Raw genomic sequence first — 25,001 nt, 5'->3', positions numbered from 1 at the left:
TATTCGATTTTTTACCACCGCAGAGAACAATGTTCAGAAAACCTAAGCCGTTCGTCAACGAGAATTCCCAAATCGGTGATCCTGGTGTGCATCGGGAATCGTTTTATCATTCAACTCGCAAGTGAAACGTGGATTGTTCGAGCCAAAATGAGCGACCATGCACTTGTCAACGCTGAACCTCAACATCAGTTGGATAATCTTGTAAAGAACATGCGTATCTCTTCTCTCTCTCTCTCTCTCTGATGCTAATTTTACATTACATCGAAGGGTGAACATATAGCCCATTATGCCCTGGTAGGGGACAGTATTACAAACAGGGACGGGCTTTAGTATCTCATGGTCCGGTGCAAAAACAGCTTTGCGGCCCGCTAAAATACTTTTTTCAGATTCTTCAGTGTCTTCGGTACGAAGACACTGAACACCCTGACACAGCCAGGTTTACATTAGCACCCGAGAACGATTATCAAATATGTACTACGTACTATAATTTATGGTAAAAAAAACCCATTTGGGGGTAATAAATTTGGGCCCATCACCCAACGAGAAAAATTGTAGTATGAATGCCCCGGGCACTTGAAGGTTGAGAACCACTACTCCACAGTCATGACCTTCCAAAAGGGTGGGTTAACAGGGCTCCAGCCCGGTGTACCAGAACGATTCTTAGGTCAGGACTACACTATAAACGTTTCATAAAAAATCTTTTACAAAACTTGAAAAAAAAGTCAATAAGCCTATTGTTACATTTGCTTGAATGTAACTGATACGCTTATTGGTTGCATTTTTCAAGTTTTATAAAAGAACCTTTACCAAACTTTTTTAGTGTGATCCCGGCCTTATTAATTTTGCTTCTACACCTTATAAATTCACTAGAGGGGGCCCGTATGAAATATCTGTCCTAGGGCCTGCCAAAGATCATAGCTTAGGCACTATGCAAAATGTTGGGGCCCATGTCCACAATATCTGTGCATAGCGCACCACAATGGAAGGGCTAGACGACGGATCATCTACCCAGAGCTGCAACTAAATACTGTTGCTAGGAGCACCAAACTCACGTGCACTCTTGGCTTGCGTGGAGGGAGGAGGCATATCGAAACCCTAGACTTGTGAGTTCTTGTCTTGGACAGAATTTTAAACTATTGCTTTGTTAAGAAGTCAAAATGAATTTTATTGGAATCGAAGTATTTTTTATTATGTTTTGCGGCCCGCGGTGCGGCTGCTCCCTTCACACCTGCTTAATTCCGGCCCCGATTACAAGAATAAAAAACGTTTTACTCCAATTCTCGCCAAATACAATAAATAGCATGCGCAACTTTATAACTGCATTACTATGTAGCCATGAAAATTTCTTATTTTACGACATACATTAATTCGGTAAGTTTCACTATTTTAAATCAATGTGTTTGTCATCATAAACTTTTCAGCGAATTCTTCTCCTTGAAAATATAACTCTTCTATAATTCATTGTCATCAATCAAATCACATTATTTTTCAAATCAAGGTTAACTTTGAGGAGACATCTATTTACAAATAAAATTACTTGATGTAACTTCTCAATTTACGAAATGTGTTTGTTTCATTATGTGTTTATTTTGTTTATAGTTCACATACATTACAACATTCACGTAAATTTTTCTCAAGTTTTTTTGCCCATCCTGACTGTCTGGAGAAGAATGTAAGAAATAACGAGTCTTATTTCTCACAGCTTTGCGCAAAGGCAATGTCATAGTCATGTGGTTCTTCCGAGGCGTGACTATTGCTGGGCTTATTTCTCTCTTATTTCATCATTAATTCCATCATAAGCCATTTGTAAGAGTCAAAGAAAAAACTGCAATCAAGGACAAAACAAGTGACAGTAATTCAGTAAATGAACCCCTCGCTTACAGAAAACTTAGCCTATAGTACATAACATTCCCAACGTGGAGCCTACGGCCACCATCGGGAACGGTTAGCAAATTGCTATGTTAAAATTAATGAAGTAATAGTTTTTTGACGATAAAAAATTTTGGACGCCACACTCGCTAGAAATTACACTTGTCCCACGCTCTTGTAAGGTAGTATAAAACCACTAGTACTATATTATTCGTCGGGCCCTGCTCAAAATGAAAAATCGGGTACAATGAATTATCAGTTATTTCCTTTCTGTCCTATGAACTTATAATATGAAAGAAAGAATCGGTTATTAAAATTAGTCAAATATGTGAATATCGGATATAAAAAGTTGTCGGAAAAAGTCCATATATTTTTAAATTGCGCAACGTAGTCCAAAATTAGGGTTCCTGATTCACAAAAGATGTTCGAGGGAGGATGTATGAAATAATGTCCTGAAAAAATTGGATGAAAAAACATAGACTATCACCAGAATCAGAGGCGTGTGCATAGGGGGCTCGTGCCCTTCCAAGCTTACCAAAAATTTGGAAAAAAATTAAATATCAAAAGAAAATACCTTTTATATGCTATTTTAATCAATTTCTGTTAATTTAAATGTTTTTTGAAGGTTGGTAACTCAATTGATCATGGTAACCATTTTTCTGGAAAAAACTTTTTGTGCCCCGCCTCCAAACATTTCGTGCTTCCTCCAAAGGTCGACCCTGCGTACGCCCCTGACCAGAATTGCTTAAGTAATGCGTTAACAAATGCAAATTCTAACGCCACTACAGGCAAATTACCCTTCGAAGAGGCTGGAAAATATACAAAAAAGAAATAATACTGAAAATATCTTTATAACGAATATGGATGACCATAACAAACAAATTGAAAAACTTCCGGAAAAGTTTTGGGACGTGGTTGTCATCATCTACGTATGTAGATAGACTCCCGATTTTCATCACTCTGAATATTATACTGTATTTCCTTTTAAACGTGTCTATAGTGGTGGAATTTACGACAACAGAAGGTGATATATCCCATAATCGACAGCCCTATTAGAGAAAAAACTTTGTGACAACCCACCCTGAAATTATCCCTAAATAACCACTACTGGTGCAGGGTTTCCGTTTTCGTGAAATTTTTACGATTTTTTATTTTTTTACGATAAACAAAATTTTAAACTAATATCGTACTTACAATGGAAAAAAAATCTAAAAAAAGTAATGAGGAATATTTAGTGAAAATTTAATTTATCTTCTCTAGCATTGCTTGGTGAAGAAATAGAGGAAAGGAAAAAGATTGGGAGGGGGGGGGGGCTACCAGTTTCCAATCCTGAAATCTACCAGCCAACATGCCAACTACAAATCCTAATTACATTTAGACATTTATAATATTTTCTTAATATTCAGACATTGAACCCTTAGGACTAGGCTTTTGACAACCCCCCCCCCCAATATTTCGTTAGGAGGTTGGGGGTACGGGGGGTTGTCGTAATTTTCCGGGTGCTGGACGAACGGTGGCGTTTGATTTTTCATTTAATCAATTATTAAAAGTTGGACGGGGGGGGGGGATAAAATGTGCTCTAACTCCGGCTGAAAGAGTATTCAGTTGCGGCCCTGGGTAGATGATCGGCTCTTTAGCCTCGCGCGCGCGACAACCCTTCCACTATAGTTGCTTGCATACAGATATTGTAGAGCAGTGGCCCTGGGGCACACTTGTAATTTTTTTCGCTAGGCAGCGGGCACCTATCGTTCAAATTTATTGCCGAATGGCTCTCTTATTACCATGAAATAGTAGTTTGATAGTCTCATTCTCAAGTGCCAGTTAAAACTTGGCGGGTACCAGGGTGCCCACGGACACTGCGGGAATGGGGAAATCAGTTTTAAAGGGCCGCAAAGCTGCTTTTGCACCAGGACCCAAAGTACTTAGATCCGTCTCTAAATGTCTCTCTTCATAACTGAAGCCCCGCATACTAACAGTGCTCTAGTGGCTCTTCCCTGCACCCTCTCGATCAAGTCTATCTTTCTATAGCTATCGCCCCCCCCCCCTAAAACAAATGGCTATATTGTAGATATAGACAGAATACGAGAACTTTAATTTGTAGATACTGTGTATAAATATATAATGCATTCCGGAAACTTCAATTTCGGAAAAATCTCAAAGCTTTCCTTTTTTTTTTTTCCTAACAACACTTCTGGTGTTTGAAAGAAGAAACATCGTTATATACACGTATACAGCATTTTTCTGCGTATAATCTGTAGATATTATACGTTAAAAAACATCGGAAATTTTTATTGCAGATTACATTTCTGCGGATTTTTTTTGTTTCTGAGAGGTTGGAATAGGAATAAGTATTTTTAAACTTAATTACTAAAAAAAAATTTTTTAAAACTTATAGATGGCATTTCGATGCGAAAAGAAAAATCTTTATATATTCTTTTTTACTGAAAAAAAACCCTTTCCCTTCCTCCCTAAAAGATTTAATTACTAATAAATGAAATTTTCACATGCGGATTACACGAAGATATTTTCCTCGAAAGTAGCGAATGTTGCATCTGCTGGTTATACTCGCGAAATTACGGTATATAGAAAAAAAATCGTTTAATTTGAATCTAGTTGTTTATACGTTGCAAAAGTTACTAAACTTTTCATCTTATCTCAGTGTTATTATTATTTTTTTACTTCTGACATTAAGACTGACATTTAAGTTGAATTAAGACTCCCGGAAATTTCGAAGAAGATCTCTGAGACGTTCAATCGTGCTTTGATAGAGAGCATGATGATAAAATAAAAATTCCACTGACAACAATGGGTTATTCTCATAGTACTGAAATTACACAACCCACGCGCATCTCGTTTACGGTTACGTAAAAATTACTTCTCTGAATATACATATAATAAATATTGCCAACTCGTTTACACCTTACTAAGTTGTCGTTCGCTGGAGAATTTAGGTAAAAGAAGGAAAAAAAAAGTTGGCTATTTACCAAGCGGTCATGCGCACGCAGTGTTTTGTTGAGAAGAGAAGATGAGACAGCGGAACACACACACGCCTTTTAGTTTCTTTTATTCTTTCAGTATCTAGTAATCAGTGTAAGAGAACGGCCGCAACCTGAATCGAACCGTTTCTTGCCCAATCCACGAAAGGGATATCGTTCAGATCCTCTTGGACCTAACGGGTTAATACTATTGGATGGAGTTTTAGAACAGACGGAAGCGCGGTCATTCAAACAGGTGAGTTTGGCATTTACTCTTCGTGGTTTTTTTCGTAATTATTGAACAAAATTATGCTATGAAGCGTTTTTTTTAAACAAACTTTTTTAGTTTTGAACATTTCCATAAAAAAATGTGAGTAAATTATTCAACATCGGGTAGATAATTACCGTACTTCTTAACCTATCCGACACGACGGCGTTTACGTTTAAAAAATGTAATTTTATAGGCTTGCGGTTCTAAGGCCGGGATTACACTATAAAAGTTTTGTAAAAGCTCTTTGATAAAACTTGAAAAATCCAACCAATAAGATCACCGGTTGCATTTCCTCGAATGTAACCGATGCGCTTATTGGTTGAATTTTTCAAGTTTTATAAAAGATCTTTTATCAAACTTTTATAGTGTAATCCCGGCCTTATACACTGATACGTAAATTTTTGTTTTAATCATTTATCACATAATATTCTGGCACACACACTGCAATTTCTGGAAGAACCCCCCAGCATTTCCGGAAGCATCGCATTTTCTGATAAAATCTAGAATTGGTAGGAACGCGCAATTTCTCAACCTGTCCAGTTTAAATTATGCCTATCACTATGGAATATGGGTATTTCAGGAGTGATTTCTGGAATGTTTTTATTTTAGTATGTAAACACGGTAGAGAGAGGGCAACATCTACAATGAGCAAAAAAGCATGTAATTATCGTAAAACATTTTCTGAACAAAAAGTTTATTAACACACACACACACACACACACCATATGCTTAGAAAATAGAATTTTTAGAATATGTAAACAACGCAGCGCTTCTTCCAGAAATTTTCGTAAGTATTATCTTCAAATATTCAAAATTGATTCAGCCAATTAACAAGTTTTTTATGACCAGGGACGTCGTAAAAAACTGTGGTTGCTAATTGGAGTCTTATGTAGAAGATTTTGATTTCTGAATTAGTTGGGGATGCTCACAGCCTTTTGACGCAAAATATTGTGGGTGCTCGAGCACCTGCAGCACTCTCGCCTCCGACGCTACAGTTTCTGACTAATATATATAGCATACAGTACATTCGAGTAATATGGAATATACCACTTTTGTTTTTTTCAATTATTCCCAATTGAAAAATAGTAGAGAGAAAACTGAAACCCCTGTATTTCTTTAAAATTTTGTTTTTGTCTTTGCATTGACAAGTATATCGTATTTAAAAAATAAATATTATAACTAAGAATAAAGGCATTTAAAAAAATAATTTTCGTGGGGGAATATGGAATAGGGGGTTGAACATGAAGAAAACTAATTCGAGTTGAACAAAAACAAGATTTAATGAGTCTATGACAATGAAAAAAAATTTCATCGTTTGTTTTTGTAGTTGATGATGCAGTGGTATCATAGTCTGTTTGCAAGAGTCACAAATGCAGTCTTCTTATTCTGCCTCAAAACAGTCAAGGTGGACCCGCAGAGAATAGGACGCGCATTATTTTTCTAGATCTCTTTCCTCTTCTATCTCACTAAACTTTCTATCTTGAAGAGCTCTATTCTAGCCCAACTCAGATAATATTTATAATATTCCATATTACCCGATGTACCCCCCCCCCCCATCTGTGAAAAAATAGCGTCCTATCTATCCGGAGAGAATCGCTAGGTAAAAATGAACACAGCACATTAAAATACAATACTTGTGATGTACATTACGCTTAGTTAAAAATTATTGGGCACATTTTATCATTTTTGCCGCACCACGGTCATTTTCTGCACACGAGGGCTAGTTAGACCGGGACCTACAATATATTGCCGATTCCGAACGGCAGGTTTGTTTTTTATACTCATCGAGAGGTTGGTGCGCTAATACCTTGATGTGGGACTCCTTGCAGTAGCAATCTTTTTCTGTGGCCATGTCGCCGTTACTGTTGTACCCGTCCCGTGTCAGGGAAGTTTCTCACAAGGATGAACTGAACCGTGTATCGAACTCGCGACACCTCTAAACATCCTTCGGTACTTCAGGTGAGTATCTTATCGACCTGGGCTACCGCACCCAATTATTGGGTACATTTGCAATAATTAATAAACACTTTTGAAAACTTTCCCATGTAAATTTCTGGAAGTGGAAAAACAAATATTCTCCTATAGCTGCCATGATGATGGTGGTGAAAACCGAGCGACCGTGGTTCTATAGCATCATGAGGACATTTTGAAGTTGTTTATCACTGTTCGGCTTGGAGGCCATACCTAAAAGCAGAGAAAACCTGATATTCCATAATCCATATCAACCGACTATTCCATATTACCCAAATATAATATATATACTAGATACGTACGTATATATATACATTTTATTTTTTATAGAATTACTGGGAAATATTATAAGGAAATTTAATTTCATCTAGGAAAAAAGAGTGCGGTGCTTTCATAGAACAATTTTTTTTTCTGGATGTTTCCGTTTTTGACTGTACCGCCTTATTCCTAGAAATACGATAATTTATGAGATTCAAGTTAAAATTTTTTGTTACATAAATTATTGACGAATAATCTATAATTAATGAAAAAATTTGGAAGTCGGATGGACGCTTGTGTGAAAGTAGCAGAATGTTGTTGGTCTTGGGTGTATCTATATTTTCAGGCATTTAACATAGTTTTAGAAAGGTGCCGAGGTCGTGGAGGACAACGCTTTTCAGGTCAGGACTGAGGATAAATAAAAATTAAAGAGGTGTCATTGTGAAGAAACTCAAAAAGAAAACCCAAGTGGATTTTTATTTTTCTGCAGGAAAATGTGTTCAGAAAAATGGTTTTTCCGTGAACTTTTCCAGTGGGGTAACGTTGAAATAATCACCACCCATGTGTGGGATATTATCGAGAGAGATACACGATCTAAGTCCGTTACACATTAAAGTTCGGAAAAGATGATCATACTCTATTTTTAGAGAAAGAAATTAAAAAAAAAACCGTACTTATTCATATAATATATATATTATATGAATAAGTACGGTTTTAGCAATTACCATTGCTATTAATTATCGTTAACTACTGCAGTTATTAACGTTTGTTGAAGGGAAACCAGCTAATCATTCGTATAATTTAAAAAATGTCTCAATGTTCTATACTATTTAATGCTACTGGTAATTTTTCAGTATGAGCCTTTTTTACCAATTAATGTAGCATTCAAGTCCAAAAAATTCCGCTAAAATTTGACGCGACGAAATCTCTCAAATTTTTATGTTAAAAATGGAAACTGGAATAAAGGGGTTCTAGATGTTTTGATGAATGTCTAATTATACAGTTTTGATATGCGCCATTCAAGCAGGTGACGTTACTGAGACGTCACTTTTACGAGTGTATCACAAAATTTAAGTCATTCGTATAAGATTTAGATTGGCTGATTTTGTCGCTCCAGTTCATTTCCTGCGCTAGTTAATAATTAAAATTTAAATTTTGAATTGATCCGATATGTCTACTCTGTCGATTTATTTTTAAGGAAAATCAGATGAAATTTGTGTGACAAATACAGGAAGTTAAAGAAAACCTATTTTAGGCATAGTGTTCTTCTTTGTAACGGTTCTTAATGGCGAACCGTTGATTCTAGAGGCATATGCCATCTATATTTCAAGGGGTTGTATAGTTATTAAAATAAAAAAAATTAACTTTTTATACAATCCCCGCGTGCCCAAAAAACCCAATTAGAAAGTCGTTGCCCGACTCTCCTTTTGCAAGAATAAAAAAATTTTAATGTTGTTTTCCCCCAACTTTCCTCTTTTTTTCGAATTCGAATATCGCAGCGAATAATGCACTTAGACGCATGGAATTTTTTCGTTTGCAACAGGAGGGCAACAACTTTCTAATTGGGTTTATGGGCACACTGGGACTGTATAAAAAGTTGATTTTTTCTATTTTGATAATTATACAACCCCCCTTGAAACATGAATGCCATATCTGAGTAATATACGTTATTACGGTACTTTTCCAGTTGAAAGTATGCCTCTAGGATCAACGGTTCGCCAGTAAAATGTCATATGCCCTGTTGCCTATGCACCCTGTATATGTTAGACGGTAAATGTGATAAATCCAGTGATTATACATGATCACCGATTATTATGGACAATCACCTACCATTTTGGTAAGGAACCAATTTTGGTTGATGAATTTTGTTCATGCATTGCGAATTTATTACATTTACCGGTGATTATGTATAATCCTGAGGCCGTATCGGAAAATATGATATAAATCGTCAACAAATTATTCAAATTTATCGGACCTCATGTTCAAAATTAAGTGTAGAATGATGAATTAGATCAGTGATGTTGGTTATGTTTGCACATCTCGATGAATGCGGAAAAAGCCAACATTAAAAGATTGATAAAACTTTTTATGTTTCTATTTTCTTCACATTTATTCTGACTGAATTCAATTTTATGTTTCCATCTTCACGTTTGTTTTGACCTTAATTTTTATGGAAAAATACGCTTGTACTGCACGTGTCACGTACGGACGAAAAGTGATGAGTGGTTAAATTAAAGTGATATTTCTATATATGATTTTTATTCCATATTTATCAATCACCAATTTCATTTGGAAATTATGCATAATAACTGGCGATGTGAATGATTACCGACTTACCACACACACATTTACCGTAACATATATATGTATATATAATAATTTAGTACTTCGATGCAGAACTATTCCTCTAATAATCTCACAGCCAGTTTTCAACGTAGGTTTCAAGCACATTTCGCTGTCTTTTGTATATTCAAAAGAGCCTATTACGCGTAGCTTACTCTCTTCCGTATGCTTCTCATACCGGTTTTTTTTTTCATGTGCTCTCCTGTCTGTAACATGATGGCTAACAGAACACCGAGGCAGAAAATAAAATGTTGTGTCGAAATAACGTCGAATAAATATGCAGAGAAAGAGCGACCGCACCTGTTGTTGAAGGAAGTCACATAAAAAAATGAAGGTCAAGAGCGCTCACTCATTTTCGTAACTACATAACTACGCAGAATAGTTAGGACGATTATACCTACTTCGACCTGTAACAAAATGTCATCTTTACTCTTTTTTTCTACGGACATAGAAGATTTTACTTTAACACACAACAGGTTTGTAAAATATCTAACCAAATAGAGATATGATTCGCGCAATTTTATCCCCCAAAACAGAAATGAAAAATTATTATATTTAGCTATCTCATGAGACACTGTTTAGTTACTTTGGTAACATTTAAATATATTGGTATTCTTTGACGTAAGATTTGCATCGCATAATACGACACCTTAAACGTGTTTCATTTTTCTTTATCGGATCGAATTAGACCACTTTAGTGGTTGATGTCATCAAAGGTGGAATCATCATCAACGATGAGGTAACTTGTCAAAGAATCGTGATCAGCAGGAAAGGAAGAGAGAGAGAGAGAAAAAGTGGGATGTGTGTGTGTGTGTGAAACGATTTACCATCAAAAGTCGGTGAAGATCAAGGCAAAAAATTCAGGTTTGATGTTGCAATGCGTTCACATTTTCGAGATGGATGAGGTTTTTTTTTTCCTCTTGGCTGTGTTGCGCAATCGGTTTGTTTATTTTGATGCGCGTGGGTACGAATGTATAAAGGCTCTGAAAAATTCACACGCAAATCAAAATAATTTGATGCGATCATACAGTATTAACTCTCCAGTGCACGGGTGAGAAAATGTTTTGTGAGTGCACGGGTTGGGTATCGCAGACCCATCTTTGAATATATTTTTTATAAAACATTTATATAGCTTTTAATTTATTATAATTTGATTAATTAATGATATCATATATAATTTTATCTACATTAAGAATATAAAATCAAAGCAATTAACCATTATTAGCGAGAACCTTAAGAGAATAGTTCCTACCACGTGTCGGTAAATGAGAAAAATACATGAGCATGGGTTGGGTCTCACAGACCCAACTCGTGAACTGAAGGGTTAAGAATGTTTTAAAATAACAGCCACATTTTGCGAAGTATTTCCGTTTGACAGCTGATTATTTTACATTTAACATACGCGCGGATATAAATTTTAGCAGATTAATGCTTTTTTTTTTACTAGTGCTGGAAATCGATTAAAATTTTTTACTGGTTAATCAAAAAATTATAGTGCATATAAGCATTTATAGTGTAATTCCGGCCTAAGTCACTGATTTCGAAACTACTTTCGATCTTACTGTTGCTTGTTTTCCTAAAAACTCCTCCCAAATATTGTTGCTTCCAGAGTATGAAAACTGCTGTTCACAGTGGAGACAATAAATTTTGGTCTTTAAAACCTTAATTCAATTTTAAACGGAAATTATCAGTTTTCGTTAAATCAACTTGTATGTATTTTTCCATGGCCAGAAATTTGATCAAAATATTGATTTAAATATTTTTTAATATGGTCACTTAGAAACAATTTTAAGGCTTGAACTGAAGGGATTCACCATGAGCATGATCAATATGGAGATACATGTGGAAACCGTCTGGCTTCGAATCTCGGTAAGGGGCGTGAAAGCGTAGCTATTCGGAATTAGCTTTAAATTGTATCCGGGTCGAATAAAATAATGTAGAGACAGAAACACATGCTGAGATCACGAACCGAAAGCTTCGATCGTTTCGAAAAATTTGTTACGACTTGCAGCGTTCGCTTTTGGTTGTTCTGATCTTCATAAATGTCAGGAATGGAATCCATGCAGTCGGCTGCAAATGTAATTAACATTTCACGAGTACTAACTTCGGTTCAACGACAATGCAAAAGAGGAAACTAGCAATTGCAGAACTGTGTGTGTGAAAACATTCATTTTTTGGCATTTTTACATTAGAAATAAAGAAAACTGTTTCGCGTGAGAAATACCGCGCTGAGGTCTAATTTTAGAGAATTTGCGTGTAGGAAACAAATGAGTCTCGAAAGGACATCTACTCGCTATTTTCAACGACAATGAGCACGTGAGAGAAAAGAAATTTTTATTTGCCAAGTTCGAAACGAACTTATTAAGAACTAAAAATCGATTTTTTTAACATGCAGTCACACTCATTGTGGGCTATACCACATGAGAAAATGTCGCCCTCCAATTATAAGAACTTCTTTAAATGTACTATTCAACCTACTTTACGGTCGCACAGCTTGGGAAATCCGCTCTGGAGGTTATTCTCATATCATTAGGGATGAGCATTCATTCCTTCACTAACCTTTCGATCACGTTTTAAAAGAAAGATATCGCTTACCTATATCGAGAAAGGCCGCAAAAAAAAAAAAAAAAAAAAAAAAAAAAGGATTAAAATCTCTAAATATCTCGCACTTTATAGCTGTATTGTTATTACTAACGTGAAAAAAAAAAACAAAACGTGCTCGGCATAATACCCTGCCATTTGCCGTGTCTCCAATTTATTCAACGCGATAGTCGCACGGTAGTTCAAGTGAAGCATTATTCAAATAGAAACCGCTTCGTGAATATTTTATTCTTGATGCATAATCGTCAGCACAACCGTTCAAAATATGATTTATTAATGACTTAAGATTAATATATATACAGTAAAACCCCTATCGACGGTCACCCTTCTTTTACGGCGAAATAATAATTTCCCCTTGTACAATAAAAGTATGCATTTCAAACCCTTGATTAACTGACACCCCTCTTTTACGGACGATTTTTTTTTATCCCGCCATTGTCCGCAAAATAGAAGTTTTACTGTATATAATTAAAACTTATGCATGGTTTGAACAAATTATTAAAATACTTTGTCACAGATCAAAGAATGTTTCAAGTTGGAAAAAAATCGATCACAAAAAAAAAAAAAAAAAAAAATGCAGTAAAAAAACGAAACTAATAAATGTTTCAAGGATAAATTCGTGTGCGGAGGAAGCGTCATGCGTGTTTTATTATTGAAGAAACAAGCTAATAAAAATAGCTTCTTAATGAAGAAATATTTGCCGTCTTCAGAGTTATTACGTTGCTTACTCAATCCATGGTCGTTTCAGGTAGTATTATTTTTCGAGAAGAATCACACAACATCATACGAAACGTGTTAATTTACTTTCTCGTTGTGTAATAACTCATTCGAGATGAGACCTTATTAGGTAAAGGTGGTCCTAATGGATAGTATGACCTTTGATTCGATACCCTCACGAAATAAACAACAAATGAATGATGATAATATATAGCGGCGTTTAGTGAAATTCATTATTAGAAGCTGTGATCAAAGAGTTCCTTCGAGAATGATAAACCGACGATTGTGTATTTCTTTCTTTCTTGCTGAGTTTAGCTCTAACCGTGGTTGTTTTCTTAAATAGAGTTGGTTTCGACACTTAATGACGAAAGACGATGGAAGTGGACACAATGCTAATGTTTCTTCCTTGAAGTACAAGAAAATGCGAAATGATTTGATGGTTATAATACATGCACAAAAAATTGTGGAGTTTCAAATTATGTCCATTTATTTATTTAAGAAAAAACGACCGGAAACTTTTTCATTTACAGATCAGTTTTTGTATTTTGCTGCAGGAAGCTGCAAGGATTAAAAATATATATATTGTTGTCCACTACCATCAACAAAAAAATGTCTATCAATTTTTCTCCCTCAGTGACACGTCTATCTATTTATGCCTAGGAAAGCACTTGTTACGGCGTAGTTTCTGTCCAAGGCCGGGCGGCAGAAAAAATAAAAAGGCAGCATTGTCAATGATATTGCGACACATCGGGATACACTTCGAGTTGAGGGGCTTATTGTTCGATGAACATGTAAAAAAATATAATATATGCTCGGCGAGCGTTCATATAGACACGTGCACGCTATACTATCGCTGGCTGCTACGTCTAGCTGATAATCGACGACTTCCGTAGTCACATTTTTAGAATTGCTTGCATTGAATGGGTCAAAAAATATCGCCTCACGCAGAAGTACAAGTTATAGCTGTTACTCAAAATAACTTTGCTCATATAATAACTACTACCTTAAGAAAAAAAAGTGCTGTATTGTGTTGGATAACTCAAGGTTTTAAATCGATTCTTCGTCAGTTGATCCGTTGATTTTTAACAGAACTCGAAAACTTTAATTTATGAAAGAAACTTGGAAACTATATCAAAATAACCTGTACAAAAAAAAAATAAATAAGAACAATATCACTAAAGAGCCTAAAGCCTTCCGGGCGAGCGAAAAGGAAGATCTGACTTCACCTACTCTCAAAATTACAGGAGACCGCCTACGCGTGTTGTGGTCCCAAAGAGTTCGGATGACATTAGGCCACCGATCAGAGCTGGTTATCGAAGCGGGTTCTTTTTTTCTGTTAGTGAACTTGAGGCTAAAGATGCTGATTGTGTGTGCGTACGTAATATTACATACGAGTTGTCTAGGGACTGAGAATCAGAGAGGCGGACTTGAGCGGGTCATGATAAGGGAAGTTCTCGGAATGCACCTGCGTGGGGTGTCTTTGTAGGCGACTACATGAGGATGCTACGTAGAGTGAAAACAAAGTAACGGGAGGTGGGAAAATATCTTCAATGCATAAAACCAACTGGTGGTGAAAGAACGCGTCGGTCTTTTCCTTTTTCAATAACAGAAAAGTGTGTGTGCCGAGCGAGTACAATAAGTTTGACCTCGAACTGAGAACCCGTTGATTACTAGCCCCTGAAACAAGTGGGAAGCAATTACGAAACTGACAAGTATACTATTGATTCCGGATATACAATAGTAACTTACGAATCATCAGGCACGTGATAATCAATTTTAAGTAGATTTCAGAAGCGTTATCTTCCTTGCGTACTTTCGTTTTAAAATAAAATATAAAAAATTTATGAAAAAAGAGGGATATTCAGCTGTTGTTTTAGCACCTCCATAAAATAATAATTGGGGAAAATACTAAAATAATTAAATACTAAAAAATTAGAATTTTTACACGACTCTCCAATCGAGAAAAGCCAATTAGTAAAGTTTACACCTATCTAATTATACCGAAAGAAATTTACTCCCGTAACTATTGAATGAAAATCCGCCGAGAAATAGGTGGTAGAAAATCTCAAAAAAGAGTCCTCAAATTTTTTAAGATTCGTTTATTTTAGCTAATAAGAGGCAAAATCGAGAATTCCAATCATTAATTTCTCGTCCAGAGGCACCGACATGAAGAAAACATTGGAAGAGCTGAAAGTTGCTGGTCGTCCCGTATATATGGGACTTAGGCACGTACACATGGCAGGGAAGCGTACATTGCATTGTTTTTTCTAAATTATTGGGATGGGGGGGGGGGCCTCAGCCCTCTTACAAAATTTATTGGGGGCTCAAATGGCCTCAGCCCCTAGGTTCCTGAAATTTTCATTCAATTGTTGAAGGTCAAGTTTTTCATTTCGTGTATATATATATATATAAGCACAAATTTTATCAAGAAACATTTTTTTTATTAGGACGTAAAAATAATTTAGGACTGAGGACTTTATAAGTACCTAATTATTATTATTATTATTATACAGAGAAGCTACTATCGTAGCTGAATTTTACTCTTTTTGCTGATATTTTTTCATATTTTATTTAATTTTTGAAATCAACTGTATATATAGAATTTGTATCCCTTTCGTACACTCTTAGTGAAAAAGTAGGCACCGCCAACCATTGTCACGGAACGCCGCTGTGAGCTCTCAGAAGAGAAATAAAAGAGAGAGGGTAAAATATTATACTGTATATCTCCTCTGATAACGGTGAGCTACCCTTATTAATGTGCGCCTATTTAATACCATGAAGCGGTTCTTTGTTAGACTTCTCTGGGGAACCGCGGAAAAAAAAAAGTTTGAGAACCACTGCTGTACAATATACGTAGTTGATATTGTAACTTCAAATATGAAGATTAGCCATAGAACCAAAAAAATTACCAATGAAAGAAAAAAAGATCACGATTTTTGTAGTTTAACTTTGAATACGCCACATAGACTTATCAAAATTCTTGGAAATAAAACAATGACTATACCGTAAAACGGGGTAACTGTAGGACGAACTTATTTTTATATTTGAAATTATGTGGCGGGCTGAGTTTTTGGTCTATTATCATGTTCTTTATCTAGAATTGTTCCCAACAATTAGAAGAATGCGCTGAAAGGCTCAAATATATTCTGAGTGCTGCTTCTAATTGTTGGCGTCTTGTTTCTTCTATTTACTGATTATCACAACTGTGTGAAAACTGATTTGTCAAAATCGTACGGCAAATGAAAACATAGAAATAGGTAATTATTCAATTCATAATTTTAAGATGATTAATTGTTTCTGTATGTTAATTAGATAATTTTTTACGTAATAAAAAGAATGTAAGCATATTACATTTGACGGGGTAACATTAGGATATAGATCTCCAAATTTTAGTAATTTGAGAACTTTTTTTTTCTCGTTTTTTCTTATCTTTTTCGTTTGTTATGCCCTTCTTTCGTTTGTTCTGACCTTTGAATTCGAAGTGAACTGTATGCACAAGGCAGGAAAATATTGAAAATGGCCAAACGAAGAGGGCAACCCTGGTACGAATTTGATAATAGAAATTCCTGTACCCCCAAGAAATTAAAGGTTATTTATTTTTAGTTGACATGAAGCAATAGGGTTAATTCAATTTCAATTAATTAATAATTGTACAATTTTCACCTATTTTTGTGTTTTAATAAAACGTTATAAATAAGTGAAGAGTTTTGAATCTTTTACAACTTCCCATCATTAAAAAAAAAATATTTTTCCGTACTTCAAAAAGTTACTTAAAAGTTAACTTGTCATTATTATTTGTTTATTCAGTTCATTTTATTTTGTTTACTTAACTGGTGAAAAGGTGTACAAGAAAAAAAAATTTCTAGTTCTTCTCTTAAACTTTAACATAACAAAAAGAACTTAAAAGGCCCGTCCCACGAGCGTTTGCTAGGGGACGCTGGGTAAGATAATTAAAGTTAAAGATAATAAAAGTCTGTCAGGATCCGCGGTCGCCTCGGGGAAGCAATAATTTTTATGGCTTTCAATACAAAGGCAGCGTAACGAGCGTCTTCCTTTGAAAATGACCGAACAAGTACGGATTACTTCACGCCGGCTGTGGTTTTTGCGGTTTACGTCCAACAAAGACTTTTATTATCTTTATACTTTTATTAACATTAATTATCTTACCCAGCGTCCCCTAGCAAACTCTCCGGGGACCCCTGCTTAACTGGGAGAAAAACTTAAAACAACTGTTTTTAATAAACAAACTTAAAAAATAATTTTTTTATTGTAAAACTCCTCCTGAAGAATTTTTACAGGCTAGTGTAAGGTAACAATCATGATGAATGAATGAACGCCAGAACTTTGCCGCTGGACTTATCCCGTTGCCGAGATCTCTTCCAGCCCAGCTTCGTGGTAGAGTCTGGAACACTTTATTTTGTGTCAAAAAAAAAGAAGAGACAAAAAGAACAAACAAAAATTTTTACAACATATTTTCCCCAGACAATTGGGTACTGTCGCGATTAACAAATTTTGTGGTGATTACAGACAAGATAGGGTTGGGAGTTGGAGAAAAGTTTCGGGGTTTCGTTAAGACGGATGAATGTTTAATACGCATTATTAGGATGGAGGTATATTTTAAAAGCAATTGGAGGGGCCACATGCCATCTCATCTGTTATCTTGCACTTTCCATAGTATAACATGTAGGGTAGCAATCAGAGACAAGAGTACTAATATGGCTTTAGGCGTATAAAAAAAAGGCTAGTTTTTTAAAGTTACCCGCATTCCGGGGTAACTTTAAGACAACAGAATTATATCTCTCCCTATTTTTTTTATAAATAATTTTAAATAATCGGGTATGGTAAGCAATCTGAGGGTTATAGCTATATTTTTTCTCAGAAATCATGTTAACAGTCAAAGTGCGGATATCATATTAAAAAATGTGCAATTCTTGTCCTAAAGTTACCCCTCTTTACGGTACACGGTCATTCTAAATTCATGGGACAAACTTTTAAGAGTTGATATAAGACACCTAATCAAGCATTTTGCGTCATAGAATGCGTGGTTGAATCACAATAGCAAAGACTTCAGAGATGTTTCTAGAGAGCGCAGAATAGCACTTGCTAGTAACAAATACCATATTTTCTCGATGGATTTACTGCGATATGTGATGCCAAACATCCAAAGGTGCAGAGGATGTAATGTTGTAGACCTCCTCGTGGGGCATTCTGGGTAACGCAAAATCTACCACAAGTCATTATACCGCTTATCATTGCTTGACGCAGCATGACCTTGATGGTCCTCACTCCTATAAAAACCAAAATTCAATCTGAGGGGGAATTCGTTTTAGCATGGTGCAGTATTACGCCCATTTTTCAGTAAAATACAGAATTATTGAAACACTGCATTTCTGCTGCAATGGATTGGATATGGCACTCCTATTATGTGGCACCCGTCTCTCCCGAACTCTCTTCTCTCTCGATTTATTTTTGTGGGTTCATCTCCTAGGCATTAAGGTAAGCGATTCCTATTGAACTCTGGGGATTTCATCGCCAAAATTAGTGTTAATAAGGTGTCACCAATGTGTTTATTCCAGTTGGTAGTTTATACCAGTGTTTTACCACAATCTTCCATATTCGACCACACATTTCACGACGAAAATTGCTTAGGCGTGTTCTATCACCCCTCAAAGTTTGTTCCACGAATTCTGAATCAAACAAAAATTTAAACAGTTGACTGATGTGATGTGAAGATGAATTGACTGTCCATGTACAGTCCCGTTCAGTGCACACGACCTCTAAGGAAAGAGGTTCGTTGCCTTTGTATCGTAATGATCTGGCACGCTCACCCGGCAATGTCGACCAAAAAAAAAAAAAATCAATAAACAAATAAATAGAATAAATAAGTTAACATCAAATGATGGCTATAGGTCCGGCATGGGATAACATGGGGAGAGGATTAATTGTGGGTTTCGCTGAAAGAAATTATTTCATATTTTCGATGAAGTATATAAAGTATCGCGGCATAGTTCAGGGGAAGGGTTTGAAAAAAAAGTCTCCAAAAATTTTCGCATTTATAGAGGCTAAAGTTAAATTTAGAGACAAGTGTGGACCTTTGGGTGACAAAGAAATTACATTCGCAAAAGGTGAGAAGAGATCACTACGGCTTCATACGGAATTACCAGAATGAGTATGGATCTTCAGGTGAGAATTTTAACTGGAATCCTTTGGATGTGTAAAGTACAAAAGTGGAGATCTTTAATCTGGCTAGGTTTCTACGGAAGCATAAGGGGATATATAGGAGGTAAAGTTGAATCAGAATGTTATAAAATCGTAAGTATTAGCGAATTGGTGGCGTATTGATGCATACAGATTCAATCTGTCCTCGTGGATCGAATGGTCAATAAAGGTGCATATAACAGGAACGAAGGTCGACGGCGCAAGGGATCGTCGTGGCAAATTCCAAATGTAAGAGCCATAAGAGGAGATAGACGTGAAAGTGTCTGGGGGGGGGGGGGAAGGACACGATGATGATGATGCCAATTCATATATACGCAAATACAGTACATTAGATCAGTCGACTTTACCTTTGACGCTGGTGGGAAGAGAAAAAGATTTTAGGTAGCCTGTCACAGCCCATCTTCACAAGCCTGATCCAGAATTTTACGTATTGCGTAAAAATGAAAACGGAGAGATGGCATCGCCAAGTTCAAGCCTCAAGAGATAGCCAAGGCAAAACTTACTGGTACCGAGGATCTTTCTAAGGAAAAAAAGTTTGAACTTTTTCAAGGAAAAATAAATTTGGGAGAAGGCCCGAACGGGACCAGCATAACAGGGTATGCTTCGAACGAGAACAGTTTGAAGGCGACATGAAAAGAGGGGTTTTTAGTTCTACAGAGTAAATTTAACGGCTCTCTATAGCCGCATGTGATCTCTTTACCATCGAGTTGGCGACAAATGAAAATTTACTAAGCTGGAGTGAAGGGGAGACCTAAATACGTGAATTATCTCCAGTCCCACTTCATCCCATAAAAAAGGGTATTTTTCGGGAGACGACACGAAAGCAAATTTTTCTTTTGCGGAGGTGATTTTCATATCAGTAAGGAGGATAACATTATCCGCTTATAAAATCAAATTAATATCTGTATGATTATCAATCTGAATACCCCGAACATCGGATGTTTCAAAAGTATTTTCAATGTCAACGAGGAAAAGAGAAAATAATAAAGGGAAACTATAGGAAAATATTCATTTGACATGTGTTAGTAAAATGAATCTCAATTCAGCAATTGACTAATTGGAAGTATTTTTTTAAAAATGTTGAATTTAGATTTTTGAAAATTTTATTTTTTTTCAAACTTTTAAAATTCATAAAATTCTAACGAATGGTAATACATCCACGTTCGAGGTTGATTTAATTAACTCATGTCGTATAAATATTCTTACGAAATTTCAGTGCAGTTAACCTTGCGGACAAACTCAAAAATTGCAATCTGAAAAAATCGCGTTTCAAAAGTGTTTTTTTCTTGTATACATTTACACACCAGTGTTTCTCAAAGTGTGCGTCGCCAATCTTTGTCAGTGACTTCGCGGTGAGCTATAGATATTCATTTGTGTGTTTATTTGCGCTTTGAAGTAGCTGTTTTATAATTGAAAATATCTACTAAACTATTCTGGGGAGCCGCGGATGAACCATAAATCAAGCAAGGGAGTCGCGGGTGATAAAAGTTCGAGAACCACCTCGTTGAGCATTTTGCCTGTTCGTGTTTCTTTGCAATTTATTTCTTTTCCTTTCGATTTAAGAAGAAAAATTTATGGATTGATAGGAAACTTTTTGCATTTAATTTCCGTCAAAATGGAGTACTTTTCAGTCATTTCTGAAAAATTGACTGCAGAGATCGTGACACCCAATAATTAATTTAAACGAGATTATTTCGAATAATTTAAACAAGATTATTTAATTTACGAAGACATTTTTGTACAAGCAGTTTATCTCCTCGAAATTATGCATTGAATATAAGGTTGAATATTAGTAATTAGTCGTTTATATAAGGTTTGCACTGAAATTGAGCAAATAATTTTTAAAACGCCCGAATTGATTAATATAAGAAAAATATGATACATTATTTTAAGTGCTCATTATTCCTCTTCTTCGGTCAGCAAACGTGGAACAAAGCGGGGGCTCAAGCTGTTTTCAAAAACTTAGATGCAATTTCTCCCACGGTGACACACGTCTATCATTTTTAATGATCTCATCAACCTTGTGATGTTCGATGTGCGTGTCTGGTACGAAGGCCATTTATGATGATGACGTTTCAATTTTTTAAATGTTTCACTTATCAGTGATAGCACACATCCACAAATCTCCATATGCACGCTGTAATCTTTCATGGATTTCTGCAGTGAGAACTTTTTCTAACAAGCAATTCAATCACAGCACGGTGACGAAGCGAAACCTTGATAAATTCTGGTTTGTAAAAAATTTGTGCTCAATAATTTCAGTATGACCTAAGCAAGTTTTTAAAAGTTGTTTTTTTTTTACAGAAAAATGGAAACAGTACGGAAATTTTGCAATCTAAAGTTGAAGGTTTGATTAAATCAGCATGCCGGGAATAAGCCCACAGGATACTCGTTCCGAACATTCCGAGTCATCTGCCAGGAGTTCAGATTCCAGAGCCCAAGGTAAAAAAGTGAGTTTCAACCGAGCGGTACGCGTTAAACAGTATCCGTGGCAACCAGATGAGCCACCCGAACTGGAAGAAAGACATGATCGAAGGTTTTGGTTCAAAGTTTACAAGAACAGTGCAAACCCCGTACCACAATCAAACAACTGGAAGCACAGCGATAAGCCAGAATGGAATGAAACAGATGGTGAAGATGCACACGATTCGCTCACACCCATAGCGGAGGATGAAGATGCTGAAGGAACCCATTTTAGTGAAACTGAGTATAGTCATGGTTCTAACGTAGAAAACGGGAACCATTTTAGCTCTCGACCGCTTGACCCTCCTGTTGACTATAATGACGACTGTAACTTATTTTCACGAACTGGAAGGTACAGTCTTCGTAGACCCGACCAATGGAAACCAGAAATGAAAATATCCGCACAAAGATACAGGGAAAACTCTGCAATCACAGGAAGCACTCGCAACGATCATCATAAAACCAAAGTCACAAACGGATTTCTATCACCTTTACGGAATCCGGACTTCCAACGACCAACGATTGCTTCCGCTGCCAAATCGACTGATAAACCGCTGAAACAACCAGTCATCAACATTAGACTTCCTCGACCCGTTGCCAAAGACACATCGTTTGATAAAAGAAAAAATGGATCACTATTCTCATCCAGTCAAAGATTCCGAGAAAGAAGATCGAGATCAAATGATGACCATGAACGGTACCGAGAAAGAGTCAACAGAATCGACAAAGCTGTTTCCACTGAGGATCTATCAACGGGTCCAGTGAACATTGGCGTGAATGGCAGCAAAATTGATACATACTCAACTCAGAAAAAAAATAAAGATAAAGCTACACAATGCACTGGTACTTTGACGAATTACAGGAAAAATGGCGAACACCTAAAAGGCGTTCTGAAATCCAAACCAACATTCTCAACGATTTTTGCTCAGTCAGAAAACAAGGATGTAAGTCTAAATAGGCCAGACGATAACAAAAATGGTCATTTAAACTCTAACGATATGAACTCAAAACAACTTTTATTACACGGGAAAAGCTGCTTCACTAACAATGGATATAACGAAACAAAAAGAGTTGCTGAACCAAAAGTGCTGCAGAAAGGGAATCCACAATATAATAATGGGAACATTGTTAAGCTTAATGGATACCACGATCGGTTCGAATATGATTACGTAACTGATGCACAAACTATTGCAAATAATAAATCCGTTGATCTCAAGACTCGGCTTTCTCAAGAAAATACATCTAACGGTGGTAAAAATGTCGAAAAGCATAAAAGAGCTTCGTGGAAAACCATGGTAGACAACAACATTGATGTAAATTCCATTATATGCAGAGATGATGAAGAGATGGAAGATTTCGGTTTGTATTCACAAACTACTGATAAACGAAGTTCGTCTACCATTGGTCATGTACAAGGCAAACAAGTACCGATATCTTCCAAAAAACGACATATGTCTTCTGACGGGATAACCAGGACTAGCTTGGGAAACGGCATTCAATGCAAAAGTTATTTGAATGATGCCGAAACTAAATACACGATGCTAAAAGACCACGGTAGCTCAAACAACAGCAACAGACTTGATATACTTGACTCCAATTCACCAATAGATTGGTCAAATTCTGGTTTCAGGCTCGGTGCTCGGTCGGCAATCAATCTTTCATCAAACTCAGACAGCGAATTCGTGGTCCACCGGAGACCTCCCTTATTAATGTATATACCAGGTGTAAGTCATCACGATAGGCCTGCAATAGAGGATGATAGGTTATCGGCAAGGAATGGCTTCTCCCGATCTGAAGGTGAAGATGACACGAGTCCGCTTTCAGTAGATGCTCAAAACGTGTTCAGCAGGCGTTATTCCATGCCGAGAAACGGGAAATTGAATTTCCTAAGATGGAAATCCAGCTAGGAGCATTTGAATTATTTTACGCGCACTTTAGTATTGTCCAAATATTAACTATGAAACCTACAGCATTCGTTCAACGTGATATATAATTTTATGCAATTTGTTATCTAATCTGGAATAGCGTTTGCTGTACTGTATTCGATTAATAAATGGATTTATTTGGAAAAAAGCTATAAAAGCTTTATTCTTTTGAATCTTGTAACTGACTTCAAAAATAAAGTAACAGCGAAAGATATCGGACGTAGAGTTAATAGCATTAGCGTAAATTAATCGAAAATTATGAATTGCAGAAACAAAACGAAGTTGATCTTTAGTGTCATAACCTTCAAATCAAATTCCATTTATGATGAAGACACCCAAAAAGTTGCGTCATGCAGGCATTCACATCTGGTGTTTTCTCGAAAAAAAAGTTTCTTTTCTTAAATGCCCAACCCTTGCGTGTCTTTCTCAGGAAATTTTTTCACGCAAAGTATGTAGAATTGTGTACTAGTGCATTTCTTCGAACCAACATTGTTTAATTTTCGGTGTCCAAGCGATCGAAATTCGTAGTTGCCTATCGATCGCTGACTACTGTTTCTACGATGCAGCTTCTTACTTACTCAATGACCAACAGTTAGCAGATCGATCGATGAATCGCCAGTCCGACGAACTGCAAATTCCTAGAACCAGAGGGAAACCTATCGACTGCCCACCCAAAAACCGTTCTCTCCCTGAAGGTCAGGGTGAACGAACGAACCATTCTTATTATTAGGGTGACCATGACGGCCAGTACAGGATCATAATCGTCACAGCCGACCTTCAGAGAGAGTGGTCAAACCATGACGCTGCTCGCTTCGAATATAGATGAAAAACATGTTAAATGCGAGATTTTTTTAGGTCTGGAATGAACATTCTCGATTTATACGATGAAGTACATGCTGTTTTGTACAGTTTTTATTTAAATAGTATTTAACCAATCGAAGGAGTAAAATTTTTAATTTTTCTGGGAAAAATAATGCCACTTTTTATGCTGTTTTTCAAGCTCAATATTTTTCTCTCCATGTGTTTACAGTTTTTTTTACAAGTATTTTCCAAACATACTTGAATATCATCAAATTTGGTCAAAGATATTTAAGTATGTTCAAAGTGCTAGTTACCGTACATATATACATTCCTCTTCTTTTAATATAATGTTGTCTACTGTTTGATATAAATTGGTTTGTCGCCTGGCAGTCCAGTGGTTAGGGAGCTAGCTTCTCACTGTGCAGGTCTGGGTTCGAATCCCGGTTCGGGCATGGATGTCTACTAACACACTAACAAATTCGCTGGACAGATCGGAATACGTGATAATCACGTTATTGAAAAAAATTGAATATCGATATTCTTAGAATGACAGGAAAAATCTTTGGGTAGGGTTTGAAGACGACTTAT

The 25,001-nt window shown here is 36.2% G+C and overlaps 1 protein-coding gene across 1 annotated transcript; it reads left to right on the top strand.

Annotated features, from left to right (window-relative positions):
* Positions 1 to 4,941: 4,941 nt before the first annotated feature.
* LOC149085331 (uncharacterized) lies at positions 4,942 to 23,819 on the top strand. Its single transcript, XM_089233291.1, has 2 exons — positions 4,942 to 5,100; positions 21,529 to 23,819. The coding sequence occupies exon 2, from the start codon at positions 21,588 to 21,590 to the stop codon at positions 23,592 to 23,594; it is 2,007 nt and encodes a 668-aa protein (XP_089089417.1). The 5' UTR covers positions 4,942 to 5,100; positions 21,529 to 21,587; the 3' UTR covers positions 23,595 to 23,819.
* The last annotated feature ends 1,182 nt before the right edge of the window (positions 23,820 to 25,001 follow it).

The sequence above is a fragment of the Pholcus phalangioides genome, unplaced genomic scaffold (genome assembly GCF_987345545.1).
Source record: "Pholcus phalangioides strain wild (caught in Gottingen) unplaced genomic scaffold, Ppha-v1.0 ptg000007l_1, whole genome shotgun sequence".
NCBI classification, from domain to species: domain Eukaryota; kingdom Metazoa; phylum Arthropoda; class Arachnida; order Araneae; family Pholcidae; genus Pholcus; species Pholcus phalangioides.
The sequence above is the reverse complement of the archived record's forward strand: the minus strand, read 5'-3'. Positions and strand labels throughout refer to the sequence as shown.

Excerpts from the sequence above, each read along its gene's own strand:
- LOC149085331 (XM_089233291.1), top strand. The coding sequence starts at position 21,588 with ATGCCGGGAATAAGCCCACAGGATACTCGTTCCGAACATTCCGAGTCA.